This window comes from Pteropus vampyrus, unplaced genomic scaffold (assembly GCF_000151845.1).
Source record: "Pteropus vampyrus isolate Shadow unplaced genomic scaffold, Pvam_2.0 Scaffold35, whole genome shotgun sequence".
In the NCBI taxonomy this organism is placed as follows: Eukaryota; Metazoa; Chordata; class Mammalia; order Chiroptera; family Pteropodidae; genus Pteropus; species Pteropus vampyrus.
This window is the reverse complement of record NW_011888816.1, coordinates 5,202,772-5,221,487: the sequence shown is the minus strand read 5'-3', so window position 1 is coordinate 5,221,487 and position 18,716 is coordinate 5,202,772. Positions and strand designations below refer to the sequence as shown.

General features: G+C 45.1%; 1 protein-coding gene across 2 annotated transcripts in view; it reads left to right on the top strand.

The window, feature by feature from the left end:
- Positions 1 to 18,716, top strand: part of FGD5 (FYVE, RhoGEF and PH domain containing 5) — a 107,128-nt gene that overhangs the window by 65,974 nt on the left and 22,438 nt on the right. For both annotated transcript variants that reach the window (XM_011357417.2, XM_023529077.1), the window contains exons 5-10: positions 9,545 to 9,705; positions 9,967 to 10,123; positions 10,745 to 10,832; positions 12,532 to 12,582; positions 13,172 to 13,230; positions 18,390 to 18,461. In XM_011357417.2, the coding sequence (XP_011355719.1) occupies positions 9,545 to 9,705; positions 9,967 to 10,123; positions 10,745 to 10,832; positions 12,532 to 12,582; positions 13,172 to 13,230; positions 18,390 to 18,461 (588 nt within the window). The remainder of the gene's footprint in view (positions 1 to 9,544; positions 9,706 to 9,966; positions 10,124 to 10,744; positions 10,833 to 12,531; positions 12,583 to 13,171; positions 13,231 to 18,389; positions 18,462 to 18,716) is intronic.

The window sequence follows — 18,716 nt, the reverse complement described above, 5'->3', positions numbered from 1 at the left end:
GGGAGAGCCTGAATGCCATGTCCCAAGGTGTTTCAAAAAGGTAGCATAGGAATTTGGGAGCTCTGAGGACCTGAGTAGGGAAGATTGGTCCTGTAGATTGGGTGGGAGAGGGTGATGAAGGGGACCCAAAGTTTAACCCAGACCAAGCTCCAAAATGGCCTCATGCTGGGGAAGTTGATGCGGAGCCAGGAAGATTTTGTTTCTGAAGAGCAAGGAGTGTGTCTCTTATTTACTTCTGTAGCCCCTGCCCGCAGACAACATGAAGAAATAATTTTTCATTGAGTAAGGAGGGCCCCGTGTCTGAGTCGCTGCTGGGCTCTCTCTCGCAGGGCAGATGTTTGGGGGAAATCAGAGACAGGCAGTTTACTTCAGTGGGAGGAAACAGGCTTTCTTTCTACCTGGAGTGTTGGAGAGGGAGTGAGCTCCCCACATTGGGAGGTACGAATGCAGCAGCTGTTGGAGATATCTCAGTAGAGAGTCCTACCCCAGGCCTATTGCTCTTTTCTCTATATTTTTCATTCAGTCCAGGAAAAAAAAATGCTGTGTGACTGGAAAATCTCTTGTTCCTTCCTCACCCTGAGCTGGCTAGTGAGACTCAGACATTTTTAGCCACGGAGGCTTGTCTTCACATGTAGTTTTACTCAGAACCCCAATATAAAGAGTGGATGAAAGTGGAGGTATTTTGGTTCCAAGGCAGGTGAAAGCCGAAGTTTGGGTTCTGCCTCCACCTCCCTCAACCCTCGGTTTCCCCAGAGCACAGTGTGCGAAATAGTCATTCAAGTCAGTGACTCTCAAAGCAGGTCCCCAAACCAGCGGTGTCAGCATCACCTTGGAAATGGTAAGAAATGTGTGTTCTTGGGCCCCCCACCCCAACAACTGCTAAATCAGAAACTGTTTTAATGAACCCTCTAGGTGATACTGATTGGTGAGCTAACATTTGAGACTCACAGGCACTTGATCCTGAAAGGTCCCTCCAGCCCAGGCTTTCTGTGATTCCCCACCCCTAGAAGCCAGCATCCTCTAGAACACTGGTTCCCAGCACCAGACGTGCATGGGTACCCAAGAGCATTAAAAAATGTGGATGCTCATTTCACCCTCAGAGATTTGTATTTAATTGGTCTGGGGTGCAGCCTGGTCAGCTGGAGTTGAAAAGCTCCCAGGGTGATTCCAATTTGCACCTGAAACTGAGAACCTAGTGAGAAAGTAGCAACATTCATTCAGCACATTTGCGAACAAAGCCGGGTCAATCTGAGGGTGAAACAAAAGGGAATCAGTCTGCTCTCTGCTTAGTCGGAGGGAAGATAACAGAAACACTGCAAAGTAAACAGCCTGACAACGCAAAATTTTGCAAAGCCATTGCTTTTCAGACTGGGATACATATAATATTCCTGGAGGTGTGTGCAGTAGGTGCCCAGGAGTACTCGAAGCCACGGGATAAACAGCACATTTTCTAAGAGCCTCCGCTTTGTTCTAGATACATAACTTTAAATAAATTAAATCAGACAAGGATATATTTTGAAGAATAATGTAAAACACACATTAATTTTCAAGCTAAACTATGAGACTTCAGAGACATTCTGAGATCAGGGTGGCTCCCTTGAGGCTGTGACCCCAGATTTCTAGAGGCTGTAGGACCCTTGAGGAGACCTTAAACTGACAGCTGAAGTCACCCGGGAGGGCCTCCTGGAGGAGGTGGCATTTGAAGCAGCTTTGAAAGACTAGGAAGATATGAATCAGATGCCAGAAGCACAGAACAAAGACACAGAGGCTGGAAAAGAGGATTCATATAAAGCAGCGGTGCTCAAAGCATGGTCCCAAGACCAGCAACAGCAACAGCCTCCTCTGGGAACTGGGGAAAACTAAAATTATCCAGCCCCAGCATTCTGAGTTTGAATAAATCCAGCAGGTGATTGTGAGGCATACTCAACTTGGAGAACCACTGATGTATAGAAAAGGGCAGTCAGCTACAGGTAGGCTAGACCAGCTTCTGAAGGGCTAGACCAGCTTCTGAAGGGCCCAGGAGTTTTGTTTGGCCCAGAGGTCTGGATACAAATGAAGGGTTCGGAAGAGATGTGAAAGCAGTGGGGGGGAAACAGTGCTTATTCTTCCTCCCCAGAGACCTCAGAGAACTGTTTTTCTTTTTTAAAAATGTTTTATAACTTATAGGTAAGTGCAAAATCTTAAGGATAGGGCTCAGATTTTTAACACATGTGCATCTGTGTGTACTTGTAACCACCATCGTAATAGAACATTTCCATCATCTAGGAGATGCCTCTGTGCCCCTCCCATCAGTCATACCCTAGAGATCACCACTATTTTGCTTTCCATCACATTCAGTTGGGTTAGCCTGTTCTTAAACCACATATGAATGAAATCGCGAATTATGTATTCATTTGTGTCTGGCTTTTTTAGCTTAGCATAATGTGTGAGATTCATCCACATTTTCATGTATACCAATATTCTTTTGTATGGATATACCACAGTTGGTGTACCTATCCTCCAGTTAGTGATCATTTAGGTTGTTTCCAGTTTGTGCTATTACAGGCAGACCTCAGAGATATTGTGGGTTCGGTTCCAGATGACCGCAATAAAGTGAATATCGTCATAAAGCAAGTCATAATCTTTTTGCTGGTGAAGGGTTTTGCCTTCCATTTGTAAAAAATTGCAGCATCTATCTTTTTACTCATGGCCATTCCGGTGATTGTGTAGTGGTTTCTCACTTTGGCTTTAATTGGCATTTCTCTAATAATTAAAAAAAAAAAAAAAGAACATCTTTTCTTCTGTTTACTAACCATTTGGAAATTTTGAAAGTATCCTTTGTTTCTTTTTAATTGAGTTGTCTCTTTTTTATTGATTTGTAGGAGTTCTTTAAATATTCTGGACACAACCCCATTTTCAGATGTGTGTGTTGTGAACATTCTCCCAGTCTGTGGGTTCCCCGTTCAATTTTTTTTAAATACTTAATAGAGATATGTCTCATATCATACAATTCAGCCATTTAAAGTATAAAGTTAAATGGTTTTTAGTATATTCAGAGTTGTACAATCATCACCACAACCATTCTTATCACCCCCAAAAGAAACCCCATACCCCTAAACTATCACTCTCCATCACCCTACCCTTCAGCCCTGGGCATCTGCCAGTCTAGTTCTTTCTTTATAGATTTGCCTATAATGGCCATTTCAGATAAAGGGAATCATACAATTTGTGGTCTTTTGTCATTAACTTCTTTTACCTAGCATATTAATGTTTTTTAAGATTCACTTATGTTGTAGCATGTATCAGTACTTCATTTCTTTGCATGGCTGAGTAATGTTCCGTTGTGTGGATATACCACATTTTGCTCATTATTTGATGGACAATTTGGGTTCCTTCCACTTTTTGACTATTATGACAATGCTGCCGTATACATTCATGTACAAATTCTTGTGTGAACCTATGTTTTCCGTTCTCTTAGGTACATACCTAGGTGTGCAATTGCTGGATCATATGGTAACACTATTTTATATTCCCACCATGAGAGCGTGAGGGTTCCAGTTTTTTTACTTTCTTGCAGTGCACGTTGTCTTTTTTGTTACAGCCATCCTTGTGAGTGTGAAGTGGTATCTCATTTTGGTTTTGATTTTAAATTTTCTTAATGACTAATGATGTTGGTCATCTTTTCATGTGCTTCTTGATCATTTGTATATTTTCTTTGGAGAAATGTCTTTTCATATCCTTTTCCCATTTTTAATGGGTTACCTTTTTATTATGATTCTATATACAAGGCACTTTTCAGATATGTGATTTGCAAATATTTCCTCTCATTCTGTAGATTGTCTTTTCACTCTTTTCATAGTGTCCTTTGAAGCATAAAATTTTTCAATTTCTCATGAAGCCTAATTTATCTTTCTATTGTTGTTTCTTGTGCTTTTGGTATCATACTTAAGAAAGCATTGCCTAGCCCCAAACCACAAACATTTACTGCCATGTTTTCTTCTAAGAGTTTTATAATTTTAGCTCTTACCTTTAAGTCTTTGATTTCGAGTTAATTTTCATATATAATATAAAGGAGTCCAAATTCATTATTTTGCATGTGAATATCCAAATATCTCAGCACCATTTGTTGAAAATACTTTTTTTTCCCCCATTGAGTTTTCTTGGCACCCTTGTTGAAAATCACTTGACCATAAATGTGAGGGTTTATTTCTGGATTCTCAATTCCATTGATCTATGTCTGTTCTCACACCAATACCACACAGTCTTGATTCCTCTAGCCTTATAGTAAGTTTTGAAATCAGGAAGTGTGAGTCCTCTAACTTTGTTCTTTTTCGAAGTTGTTTTGACTATTCTGAGTCTCTTGCATCTTCACATGACTTTTAGGATCAGCTTGTCAATTTCTGTAAAAGGCAACTGGGACTTTGATAGGGGCTACGACGAATCTGTATACCAGTTTGGGGTCTGTTGGCCTCTTAACACTGTTAAGTTGTGAGCATGGACATCTTTCCATTTACTTAGGTCTTTTTAAATTTCAGCAATATTTTGTTGTTTTCAGAGCACTATGCTTCTTTCATTAAATTTATTCCTAAGCATTCTTTCTTTTTCACCTTATTCACTGTTTAAATGATTTTTAACCTTTTATTTGAAAATAATTTCAATTTTACAGAAAAGTAACAAAAGTAGTAGTACATAGAACAACCAAATTCCCTTTTTCCATATTCATCTTTTAACATGAAGTCCAGTTTATAATTTTTTTCTATATAGTTTGTACTATTTGTATACAGTTTAAAATGTCTTCACGGGCTCTACAGAGAATTCAGAATTCCAAAGTACCCTCTAGTGATTGCTGAGCCAAGTGAAGTCATGTCCCCTGGACAGCTCACAGCTTGCCAAGGCATGTCTGTGACATAGGTGGGTTACAGTTGAGGTTGGCCGAATGGAATCCCAGAGAGTCCACTTGACTTTTGGCAGTGACATCAGTGGTTTGACCACTTACAAGGAGGACATTCTGGCCACCCACTAACTGTTCAGCCCAGAGAGTGGAGATGCCGTGTCACCCAGACAACTCAACAGTGGGTTTGGAGAAGAGGAAAAGGGTCCAGGGGATCAGGTCCCTGAACATGAGGTTCCCTCTTCTACTGAAGGCAAGCCCAGGCGTCCTGAGAGCCCCGTGAGTTCTGGGAGACTCCTTGGGGCTCCAGAGGCAGAGGCAGTGCTCACCTTCGGGCCTCTTCGCTGAGCTGCCTCAGGGCCTATGAGTTTGGGCAGAGAGCCCTGGCCAGGATTCTGGAGATCTGGGTTCCAGTTTCCCTCCTTGACCTGAGCAAGTCACTCTCTTGCCTGTGCCACCTGTGGAATGAGGAATTGGTGCATGTGGGGTGGGGCAGGGGGACAATAGGAGGAGGTAGGACTTTGGAGTCAGGCCAGCTTGGGCCTAAATCTTGCCTTCCTGGTGGCTTTAGACAAGTCACATAATCTCTGGGCCAAATTCCCTTATTGGTAAAATGGAAATAATAATATTGCCAAAGTGATAGACTTGTTGTCAGGATTACATGCGAAAATGTATATAAAGTGTTGAGTAGACAATGACTTACATGGCCTGCAGTTCAGTACATGTCGGCTGTTATTTGTTGAGCACCTTTCAGGGGCTGGATGCTAGAGATATAGAGATAAGCAATACTCGGTCTAAGGGAGAAATGAATAATCTTGAAACGTGACAGAAGGCACTTGGCGCAAACACTGTGAAGAAGATGTTTGTATCCCCAGTTTGCACAGGAAGAAATTGAGGTCCATGGAGATGAAGTGACTTGCCAAGGTCACACATAGACAATAGTCTAGGTAGACAAGGATTCATTCTCTGGAGCCCTGTAAAGTTGGAGCAGGGACTCCCCAAAGAGCTGGGGAAGCAAGTATGTTGAGAAGGTGGACTGGATCAGGAAGGCCTCATGTTGCCCAGAGGGTTTGGGTTGGACCCTGCAGGCATTGGGGCCCGTCAGTTCTTCCTCCTTATTGTTTCTGGTCCATTCATTCTCTCTGTTCTCATGGCCACTGTCAAGTCGTAGACTCTCTCTTGCTCTCCTGGACGACTGGAACAACCTTTCATTGGTCTTGCTCCCATTCCTCCATCTCCAAGTTGTTCTCCCAGCAAAGTAAACTTTCTAAGACACATGTCTGGCCACATTGTCCCCCTGCTTAGCACTACTCAGTGGTTCCTCATCACCCGAGGATGAAACCCAAGTCCCTTGAAAAAGCCTGCAGGGTCCTATAAGATGGGTCCCCTGCCCAACGCTCCAGTGTCATCATGTTCCAATCCTTTGCACTTCTTTCAAGGGTGCGGGCACCCACACCCACACCCACATACACTGCACACAAACCATACTCAATTTCTCACTTCCTCTGCCAGCTCAGAGCCTTTGCAAATGCCGTCCCCTCTACCTGAAACACTCCCCTTCTGGTCTCCGCGTAGGCACTGCCCTTCTGCAGGCCTCCCAGAGCAAAGCCAGGTCTGCCTCCTACGGTCTGTGTAGCCCCCACGCTTCTCCCACCACAACACTTAAGACCCCTGTGTTGAAATCATCCTTTGACTCATTGCTTTACCCCAGATGGCAGATTCCGAGTGCAGAACTGCATCTCTTCTGCTCCTACTCTCTCCTCAAGACTTGGTACAGAGCAGCCATTCAGAATATTTGTTGAATGAATAAGGGGATGAGGGCTGGGCATTTTCTACCTCCTCTTTCTGAGATGGATGCTAGGCCCCCCAGGTGCGATGGTGAGGCAGAACTTCTGAAAGAGCAGAAATCTTTCCGGGAGTGATAGATGGTGTGGCTGGCATTCAGTGCTTCCAGCTGATGCACGAGTTTTAAGAACGGATGTCTGTGGCGATTCCGACTATGCTCCAGTTTTTTAAATGAGTCGTGTTAATGATGGCCACTATGCCCATTGGGACTGAGTCAATTTAGTGCAAATTAATTACAGACAAGAAATCAGCTTGCGGAGCAGTGAATATTGAAGCTCCCTGGAGTGTGATGCAAGTGTAGCCGTCAGTCTTGTCTTTGCTTGTCCTTCCTTCTCTCTCTTTCCCTTTCTCCACCCCTTCCCCCACCCTTTCTGTGGCGCTCTGGGTCTGGGCATCAGGGTGACTGTTTTCTGGTCTTGGCTTCCCCGTGACTCACTCTCCTTTTCTGTTAAATAAGGGTCTTGCAGTCCATCAATCACCAAACATTATAAAGCTCCTTCTCTGTCACATACTCTGCTGGACCTAAGAAACATAGCAGGAAATAAATGTGGCCCTGCTTAGAAGATATTATGTCTTAAATATAATCATAACTGCCTTAGGGATAGCACTTTACAGTTTTAAACATCAGGATGAGCTCCCAGGAGCCTCATGCTATATGGTTATAACTATTTTACAGATGAAGAAACTCAGCTCAGATAGGTGACAGCTTGCCCACAGTCACTCGGCCGCTCTTGTGCTGTAGCTGGGCCTGAACATGGCTCATGAGAGAGTGTGTTGAAAGGCCTCTGTCAGCCAGCTGCCCAAGCAAGAGGGGTTATTGTCCTCATCAGGATGTTTTCTTTCTTTCTCCGGGATGCCAGGGCTCAAAATACCCTGCAGGGCCGGAGACTTGGTCCTAAACATGGAGACTCACAAGGAAAGAGTGGGAGGATCCTCCAGCCCCAGGTCAGCAGAGAAACCTCCCCTCCAGGTTCAGAATGATCCTGTGTTCCAGAGCTAGCTTTGGGCAGAAATAAGAATTAAACACCACCTCCTTCTAGCCGCCCTCCCCACCTAGCTGCCCTCCTACTTGTAATTCACACTTTCTCCACCCTCTGAAACATGCTTTCAGGAAAGACTCTGATAGCTCAGGTACAATGAGATTCATTTCTAATTATAGCTCAAGCATGTGGCCGCCACTTAAGGAAAGAGCATGTGGCCCCCACTTAAGGATAGAGAATCAGCCCAGAGAATCTATTCATTAGTTCAAGACTCAGTCCCAAGAGTTTTTGACCTTAATGATGGGACTGGAGGTTTCCCGAGACCTTCGAATTACACCAGACCGGGGCTTGTGAGGGCTGGCCCCAGCAGGAACCAGTTCATCCTCCTTCCTTGGGACCGTAGGCCAGGGTAGGCCTCCTTCCCCTGTCCTCTGCAGTTCCTGGCAGAGCAGTTGCAGCAGGAGGAGGTCAGAGCAGGACAGGATGAGGTGTTCAGGAAGCGGAGACCTTTGTAACCTCCACATCTGCTGTCCTCTGCCTAACAGCACAAGCGGCCTCTTCACAGATATTGGAGGGACAGGGCCCAGGAGAGTCTCCTGCGTTTCATGTCCCCCGTCTCGATGTCTCTGTCAGTTCCTCCCTTCCCGACTCTCTTTCTCTCTGTTTTATTTTTCTTTCTCTCTTTTTCTCCCTTTCCCTCTCTCTGCTCCTGTCCCAGCTCCCTGCCCTTTTTCCTAGCCCTCTCCTGTCGCCACCACTAGCCCTCCCTCTCTCCTGCGCTCCTTCACGGGGTGGGAGAAGACCCTTTTAGATCTCCATATGAAGAGACCTTACTAGCAATGAAAACCGTTTAGCAATGGAATTAATGTCTTGCTCAGTAACGAGTTCCCCATCAGGGAGGCAGGCAAACAATGCAGAGTGATCATCCTTCCTGAATGTTGTAAAGATGATTTGACCTTCCGGATTTGGGTTGGACCACATGACTCCTAATGCTAAATAAAGTTTTCCCGATGTGCATTGCTTCACCATTCAAGGTTGTTTCGGGATATCTCAGGTATTTAAAACTACAGACCTGGGCCTCATGCAAAAGCAGGTGTGTTTAAGGATAAATATTTTTGTTGCGAGAAAGAAGTTGTGTATTCTTTCTAATTTTAATGTTTATTAAATTAAATTTAATTTTAAAGTAATTTATCATGAAATTTTAGAAAACAGACAATAAGAAAAAACATTCCTTCCTAATTTCGTGCCCCTGACTCGGCCACCGTTTCCATTTCACTCCTTGTCCTTTTAGCTTTTTCCTTTGTTCATTTTTGCACAACTATGTCTGGGCGGGAAGACAGCTCCTTGATTTCTTAGTGCCAGGACATGAATATTTACATACTCACCTTCTGCATCATTTTTACTGACTGCTTAATACACCATAGAGTGGAGGTTTATGATTTTAGACTTTGTTTTTAAACAGCACAGTGCATGAACAGCTCCAAAGATAGATCAGTGTCAAGCAGAGTTTTATCTTTCTTCAGAGAAGGAATTACCCAGCTTCTCATTCATCTTGTGAAAAAAGAGCGTGCACCCCTGTTCCCATGGGAGGGGGCTGACTGACCCTGCCGTCAGCCCTCCTCCATGCCAGGAGTTGTGTTGGGTGCTCTTTGGTTGTCAGTTACCTGTGATCACAGGTGTGTGCTATCAGCCTCGTTTTACAGGTGAGAATGCTACGGTCTGAGACATTGGCTTAAGGTCCCAAGCTGTCTGTATATAGTCCAGAGCTCCAAAGCCACAGGGGAACTGCCAGGGAGGGCTTGTGCTCAGTCCTGTCAACCCGTGGGCAACAGGCCTTTGGGGATTTCAGGATTTCCACGGAGCTGTCCTGAGGGCCTTGGATGAAATGGACCAAGAGAAAAAAGACACGTTAGCCAGAGAGGAGCTGAGACGTGGCCTGAGTGAACTCCCAGCTATCCTCGACCTGCACCAGGGGATCCTGGAGGAGCTGGGGGAGAGGCTGCTGCACTGGTGAGCACTCCCCAGACTCCCGACCCTGCTTCTGTTGCCCTGGGAGATTGGGAGGCATTTGAAAACTCCACCACTTGAAACGGTATCTCCATTTGATGGATGGGGAAGCCAAGACACAGAGATATGAGGTCTTTTGCCCAAAGTAAAACAAGTGTGGGAAGGTCGAGCTGGGGTCCCCACCCAGGGATGTGACTCCAGTACTCACTAACACTGTGCTGGTCACAAGGCTGAGTTCTGTCCTGTTCTCCTCCCTGGCTGCAGGGAGGGCCAGCAGAAGGTGGCCGATGTCTTCCTGGCCCGGGAGCAGGAGTTCGACCACCACGCGACTCATATCCTACAGTTCGACAAGTATCTAAGTCTGCTCACTGAGAACTGCCTTCACTCTCCCCAGCTGGCAGCTGCTGTCCGTGAATTTGAGGTGGGTCACTTGGTCCTTTGAGAACCTGTTCTAAAGATGCAGGGGTTGGGGGCATGGAAGGGCTTAAAACAAATCAGTAGGGCTTCTTGGTAGGTCTGAAGGTGGGGGGCGGGGGCCAGAAAGGAAGACCCAGCCAGGGGAGGAGAGGGTGACCCAGGAGGAGGGAAAATCAAGAATGTCCCCTATTGGGTATTTGTGGACAACTTTGTAAGCTCTAGCCATGGGGAGAATTTCAATGGTCATTCTTCTGTTCCAGTAGAAAAGCACAAAGCAATGTGGGGCCCCAGTCTAATTGGAGGGACCAACAAATGGCCACCAACTGAAGATTCAGTTACTGAACAGAAAATGAGGGATGTTTGTCTATTACTGACACTGGATACACAGCAGGTACTAGGAGAGGTATATTGTTGAGCGTAGCATAGACTGTGAACCCACAGTGGGGTGATGGTGCTCATCTGAGAGGCCTTCCTGGAGGAGGGAACCTGGTTTGGAGATGGAGGAGAAGCTCAGCTTGGCCAGGAAGAGGTGTGAATGAGACGGTGCAGGTGAGACACCATGAGTCTGGTGCCCTCAGGCACGGGTCCCTGATGGAGTTTTGTCCTCCCCATCTCTTGGGAGCAGCAGAGTCAGCAAGGAGGTGGCCAGAACATGAAGCACCGACTGCTGCGGGTTGTTCAGCGCCTCTTCCAGTACCAAGTGCTCCTCACAGGTGGGCCCCATGGAAGGGAAGTCAGGGTGCACTGAGGTGGTGCAGGGAGGGAAGGCACCTGAGTAGGGGTGGGGGTGACGATGGCAAAGTGTGTGATGACAACCTCCATCCTGGCAGGAAAGTGTGGGAGAGGATTGCTCTCAGTTCCTGCCTCCTGCCCCTCCAAGAGGGCCAGACCTGGCCACCACCTTCTCTCTAGCTGAGCTTTGGACACCCTGCTGCCACCTTGGAAACCCCGATTGAGTGGCACCTCTTGTGTCTTCCTCCAGCCTCTCCCATCCTACACACAGAAACTCACACTTTACCCCATTCTGCGTTTCTTCCCTGTCTCAGTGGGTGGCTGATTTCCCTAAAGCTGTTTTTACCACCAAAGCTTTCTTGTGGCTGAATCAGGGACATTTTCCACCTAGGACCTTCTGGCCTTCTCTGTGGCTTTGCCACTGACCACTTCCTGCTTCTCGAACCCTTTCGTCCTGGGACCTCTGTTACATACCTCTCTTTGCCTCTCTCTAACCACTCCTTCGTCATCTCTATTGATGACCTCTCTTCCTCCACTGTCCCATAAATGTCCATATTTTTCAGGGTTCGGTCCCACAAATTCCCTCTCTACAAATTCTCCCCAGGGACCATCCTCCTTTCCCCTACATCCGCCTGCCAGAAACACACGTCTCTGTCCTGAGCTCCAGACCGATTTACCCAACTGCTTCCCAAATGGACAAAGACCCCTGGCCTGGGCAACGAATGTTCCATTTGGGGAGACAGAAACGCACACGTAGAGATATGCATGTAATTCCAGGTCGTGACCAGGGCTGTAAGAAAAGTACATGAGGGCCAAGAGACAGAATTCATTTATCTAATTTAATAAATATTTATTGAGTATCTACCGTGTACCAGGCTTTGTGCTAGATTCCAGAGATATAGCAGCGAATTAAACAACCAAACTCTATGATACTGTGGAGCTTATATTCTATCAAACAAATGAGGAAATAAAAATATTTTATGTCAGTGATAAGAGCTCTGAAGACAAATAAAGGAGGTGAACAGGGCTCTGAATTAGATACAGCATCAGGAAAGACTTCTCTGAGGAGGTATCATTGCAGAGAGCTCAGGAAAGTGACACACGAGCCCTGTGAAGATCTGGAAAAAGAAAGTACCAGGTAGAGGGGACAGTGAGTACAAAGACCTTGTGGTAGGAACAAACTTGGCATGGTCAAGACATGGCAAGAATGCCAGCATTGCCAAGATGAATGAGCAATATGGAGAGGTAGCTGGAGCAAGGCCAGCCTGCGTAAAGCCTTGTGGATACAAATGCATTAAAAGTTTAACCCATCACGCTCTACTGTGTTCATGATCACACCTGTCTCCCCCAGTAGACTGTGGGCTTCTTCAAGGCAGGGTCTCACCTTGGTTGTGTTTGTATCTTGAAAGCATAGCACAGTGTCAGGCGTACAGCAGACACTCGATAGATATTTGTTGAATGAGTGAATGACTGGCCGTGGTGGCAGTATTGGTGGTGGTCCTGGGGGCCTGGTTTTGTGCAAGTGTGGTGTTGTGATGGGGCTAACAGAGGTGAGAGGGTGGACACCCCATTCTTGTGAAACTCTTCTTCCATCTCTGGAGAGACAGGGACTCCTGTTGTGGCCGGGAGGGGCTGGCCTCACCAGGAAAAACTGACTCCTGGCTCTTGTTCTTTCTGCAGACTATTTAAATAACCTTTGCCCGGACTCAGCTGAGTATGATAACACACAGGGTAAGTCCAGCGTGAACCAGAGGAGGTGACACAGTCCTAATTTTACCCCAGTTCTGGACTCTACATCAGTTACACGCCCAGGACATAGTCCCCTCCCTGCCAGCTGAGGATGCAGTGACATGAAGCCTGCAGTGACATGAAGCCCCCTTTCGCCTCAACATGGGACTCCCCAGGGCAGGCTGTTGTCCAGTCAGAGGAAGAGAAGCGGGTAACCAGAATATGGTGATAGGAAATGGTGCCAGGTCTAAAAAACTGATTCCAGTATCTCTGTTTCTTCCCAGTGCTATGTGGCTGTCTCTGTTCTGCCTTGCCAAGGCAGTCCCTATTTTAATATATTCAATTTATAGCCAGGGAAACTGAGGCACAAAGTGGTCGAGTCACTGTCAAGGTCACTTAGGTGGTAGTGGCAAAGCTAGGGCCTGTGCCCTGACCCAGCCATGAGGAAAATTGGTACGACCTACAAGGCCCTGCAAGTGTGCTGATCTCAGTGGGTAGTCTGGGGAGGGAAGACAGGGAAGAGGCAAGGATGGTAGCAACTAGACTGACTCTCCCCGGAGGACCCAGCCATCTGCTCTACTTCCCTCCTCAGGTGCGCTGACCCTCATCTCCAAAGTTACAGACCATGCCAACGACAGCATGGAGCAAGGGGTAAGTCCGGCCTCTGGGCTCCTTCTCTGGGGTCCAGGTCCAGGACCCCCTCCACCCTGCCCAGGTCTGCCTTGGCGTATAACTTATGTACTATAAATTGCACATGGTGAAAGTGTACAATTAGGTAAGATCCGATGTTTGTATGTACCTGTGAAACCATTTCCACAATCAGAATGCAGAACATATCTATCACCCCAAAAAGTTTCCTCACACTCTTTTGTAACCCCTTATCCCCCATCCCCAGGCAACCACTGATCTGCTTTCTGTCACTCTTGATTAGTTTGCATTTTCTAGGATTTTATAAAATGTAGCTATTCAGTATGTGCTCTTTTTTTGTCTGCCTTCTTTCACTCCTTTGTCAGATATGTGATTTACAAATATTTTCTCCCAGCCCGAGGCAGGTATTTTCATTCTCTTAACAGCATCTATGGAATACCAGAAATTCTTAATTTTGATAAAGCCCACTTTATCATTTTTTTCTTTTATGGATCATGATTTTAATGTTATATCTAAGAAATCTTTGCCTCACTCAAGGTTACAAAGTTTTTCTCCAGTGTTTTTGTCTAGAAGGTTTCTAGTTTTACATTTTACATTTAGGTATCTTAGTTCATTTTGAGTTGATATTTATGTATGGTAGGGTGGATGCACCTGGCTCCTAGCTGCAGGTACCTAGACCAAGCCTCAGGAAAGTCCCTAGGAGAAAAATTTGACGTCTGGTTGCAAGGTCAGGCCTTTGAGACTTGAAATCAAATTGGCCGTTGATTGCCATCTTTTTCACAGAATAGAAGTAAAATACCTCCCTCCAGAAGAGAGTGAAGAGACATGCACAGGGCTGGACTGTACCATTTTCACCTTCATCTTTAAAAATAAACTTTATTTTTAAGAAATCTTTTTTCGAGGTAAACTATACGTAACAAAAAATTTACCATTTATAAGCACACAGTTCAGTTCATCATCATTAAGTACATTCATATTGTTATGCAACCATCGTTACAATCCATCTCCAAACTTCGTTTCACTACCTCCAGCCGAAACTCTGCACACAGTCACCACTGACTCCCCATTCTCCCTTCCCCTAGCCCCTGGCAACTACCATTCTACTTTCTGAATAGACTTTATTTTTTAGAATGATTTTAAATTTGCAGGAAACATTGAGAAGATAATACAGCGAGTTCCCACATATTCCCCACACAGTTTCTCCTTTTATTAACATTTGTTACATTAAAGAATCAATAGTGATACCATATTAGTAACTAAAGACCATAGTTCATTTTTGCCTGATGTCTAATTCCAGCTTCCCATCCAGGATATCATATTTCATTTAGTCGTCACATCCCCTTAGGCTCCTCTTGACTGTGAGTTTCTCAGACTTTCCCTTGTTTTTGATGACCTTGACAGTTTTGAGGAATACTAGTCAGATATATTGTAGGATGTCCCTCTATTGGAATTTGTCTGATATTTTTTCCACGATTAGACTGGGTTTGTGATTTGGGGGAATAAGATCACAGAAATAAAGTACCATTTTCATCACATCATATAAAGAGTACATACTAGCAACATGATATATATATGACTGTGGATGTTGACCTTGATCACCTGGCTTATGTAGTGTTTGTCAGGTTTCTCCACAGTAACACACACACACACACACACCACACAACCTTGTCTATACTCTTTGAAAGAAAGTCACTATGTACAACTCACATTTAAGGAAGGGGGAGTTATGTTCCCTCTCCTTGAGGGCAGAGTATCTACCTAAATTATTTGGAATTCTTCTGCACAGGAGATTTATCTCTCCTCCCTCATTTATTAATGTATTCATTTTAAATAAATCATTTATGTCAGTAAGGACTCATAGATACTTACTTTATGCTTTGGGTTATATAATCTCATACTGCTTTATTTATCTCATTTCTCAAATTGTTCCAGCGTTGGCTATTGGGAGCCCTTTCAGTCGGTTTCTGCGTCCCTTTCGCATGCCCCCATGCATATGGGTTTGACTGTTTTCTGCTTATTTTTGTAGCACTCACTTCCTTACTTTCTGGGACTACAGTATGCTCCAAGATCATCTCGTGTATTTCTTGCCCCAATCTTAGAATCAGCCATTTCTCCAAGGAGCCCTGTTTCTTTAATTGTTTAATGGCATTAGAAACAAAGATTTGGGCACTAGGTATGCTCATTGCTACTGGGTTATTATTTCTTTTAAGTCATCTTAGCTGATAGAGCAACACAGGGGTTAGGGGCTCTGACCTCCCGTGTAGTTGAAAATCTGTGTTTAACTATAGTCAGCCCTCGACGTACATAGATTCCCAACCTTGGAGTTGACCCTTAAACAACTTGGTTTTAAACTACATGCATCAATCAAACTGAAATCAATTGAAAAAATAATATATATATAAGTAGACCCACACGATTCAAACCCATGTTGTTCAAGGGTCAACTGTACTAACCCATGTATATGCTCTCATATATACACACACACATACACACACATATGTACACATATATGTATATATACGTGTATATATATGACCATCTGTATCTATATTAAGCTAAACATGAGTTCATACTAATGTCTCCAACTCTAATCATTACCACGTGGATTATACCAGCCTCCTACCCTTACTTAACTGTAAATTTCCACTCCAACAGTGAGAATGGCTCCCACCATTTATCATCTGTTTACTTAATTGGTCAGTTTACCTTCATTCTTGAAAAATATTTTTCCTGGGTATAGAGATCTGGGTTGATGAGTTTTTTCTTTCAGTACTTTAAAGATACCACTTCACTGTCTTATGGCCTATATAGTTTCTGATAAGAAATATGCTGTAATGGTTATATTTATCTTTCTTTTGTAACATCTCTTTTTTCTGGTTGCTTTCAAGATGTTTACATTTGACTTTTAGTATGTATGGTTTTAGGGGCTTGGGTGGTAATTATTCTGTTATGATTCTCAAGCTTCCTGGAACTGTGGTTTGTTGTCATTCATTAATTTGAGAAAATTCTCTGGGGTGCTCTGTTCTTTTTTTATCCTGTACCTTTTTTTCTCTTTGTGTTTCAATTTGGTTAATCTCGTCTTACCTATCTCCAAGTTCACTAATTTATTCCTCAGCTGTGTTCAGTTTGATGCTAAGCCTATCAAAGGAATTCTTCATTTGTGATATCTTGTTTTTTTATTTTGAACATTTCCACTTGACTCTTGTATAGTTTCCATCTCTGCTGAAATTCTCCATCTATTCATAATGCTGTCCACTTTCCCACTAACTCCTTCAACATATTAATTATAGCTAATCCAAAGTCCCTATCTGATAGTTCTAACATCTGTGTCACCTCTCATTCTGGTTCTGTTAAATACTTTATCTCTTGAAAATGAGATGGGGTTATTTCTTGCTTTTTTGTGTGTTTCTTATAATGTTTGATTGAATGGCAGACATTATGTGTAAAAGAACTGTAGAGACTGAGGGAAATAGTAACTATCCCCTCTTTTTCATGATTCCGTTCATGTTGGGGTGGGAGTTGGGTCATTCCAGTCAGTAGCTGAACTGGGTCTGGGTTTGTTGTCACCATTGTCATCTTCAGAGCCCCACAGATTTCATTCTCCTCTAGTAGAGGACTACTGTTACTTGGAGCTGTTTGTGGGACCTGAAGTGCCACAGAGTTGTTATATTTCTGCTCCATTTTGCTCAGCTTTTCTGCAGTCCTAACACCACAGAAGGGATCTCTCTCCATGTTCTTGCCCTTTCTCAGAGATAGATTACTGCTTCCTGTTACTCAGCGCTAGGCTCGTAAGTCTCGGCTCTCTGGAACAAGCCTCAGACTTAAGCAGGGCCTGTGAGCTAAGCTTGCTCAGCATTCCTGGCCTTCTTCCTGCATGGCAGCCAAACTCTGCCTCACTCTATGGTGGGTCTTAGAGAGGTCTTTCCTTTGTATTGGTGCACAATCCTAGGCCTAACGGGTTACACCCCCTTCTCTTTGGGGCAGAAAGCGTTTGTTTCACCTCCAAGGACAAGGGGTTCTTTCCAGGCTCCTGCCCTGCCCCGAGTCTGCCTTGTGAGCACCTGATAGAAACTCTTGGAAAAGAGCTTGCAAGTGACTACAGATGTTCCTGCTATTCTAAACTGTCCCACCAGCCCACACCTGACCTTTAAAAATCCATTAACATTTTAGTTCTTATCTTCCTACCCTCCTTTATGGTGACCACTATTTTCTCCCGTGTGTTGCCAAAGGCACAACCGTTCCCTCTGTCTTGAATCTCCATGGAGGGGCTTGTCAGTCTTTGGGATTCCATTCGGTTGGTTGCCTTGTGACCTCAGCTCTCTAACAGGCATAAGAAGAGACACGACTTTGTAGATTATCTGGTTTTGTCTCACTGTTAGGGTGGGGGCATTGTTCTCTGGCAGCTTTCTACACCATAAGTGGAAATGGAACAACTGTTACACATTTCTAATATGTAGGATTTTTTGTCCAAAACCGTGGACAGTGTAAAGTTCTCATTAGTTGACTTTAGACCCTGTGTAAGGTTCACAGGACACCTGCTCCATGGGTTAGGTGCTTTCTAGTATTACAGGGTGCTGTGCAGCGGGGAGGGAGGTGTGTCACATTACATATTATGGATATTCCAGTGAAGGAGATGGACAAAGATTGCTCCTGCACATATTTTTCTTTAAGAAGCACAGACCCGTTTTCTCCCCAAGTGGTACGTTTTCTTGGTTACTCTCCATCAGAAGCCATACCCTGGGCTATAAGCCCAGGAGACAAGCCGGCCTTGAGCATCTGTCATCTCTGGGTTACTGAAGTCTGGATTCTCTGGGCCTTATGGGGACACAGGCTTAGAGTAGAAGCCGTGGCCCAGAGATACACAAGGTATCAAATGGCACGGCAAGGCCAAGAATCACCCCATAACATGCAGAAAGATGGTGGTGTCAGACCCCAGGCCCAGAAGGACTAGCCTGGTGATGGGCAGTCCACACACTTGGCACCCTGCAGACCTAGGCTCAGGCCTCAATCCTGCCAGTGGCGGGAGGTAGGATTTTGGACCAGGTCCTTCTGGACTCCATTTTCCTCTTCTGAAACGGAAGCAATGCCATTTCCTTACAGAGGAGATAAGACCCCTTAAAGGGGCCCTGACCATCTCCCCCTCGTCCTGCTCCCACCCACAGGAAAACCTGCAGAAGCTGGTCCACATTGAGCACAGCGTTCGGGGCCAAGGGGATCTCCTCCAGCCAGGAAGGGTGAGTGCCACCGCCACCATGGGCAGGGGCAGAGGGCGTCCTGGCAACAGGCAGGCGAGGTTCTGATAAGCCCCATTGTTCAGCTGGGCTGGCCCCAGACAGGCCTGGCTGCGGGTGCTGTTTACCCGAGGAGGAGGGAGGGCAGGGCCAGGCTCACGGGGCCCATGGGCTGCCTCCCCTGGTGTTTTCCACTCTCGAAGCCTTTAAAGGCACAGTGCCATTTGGGTTCGGGGTTTCCTGTGGTTCTCGTCACCT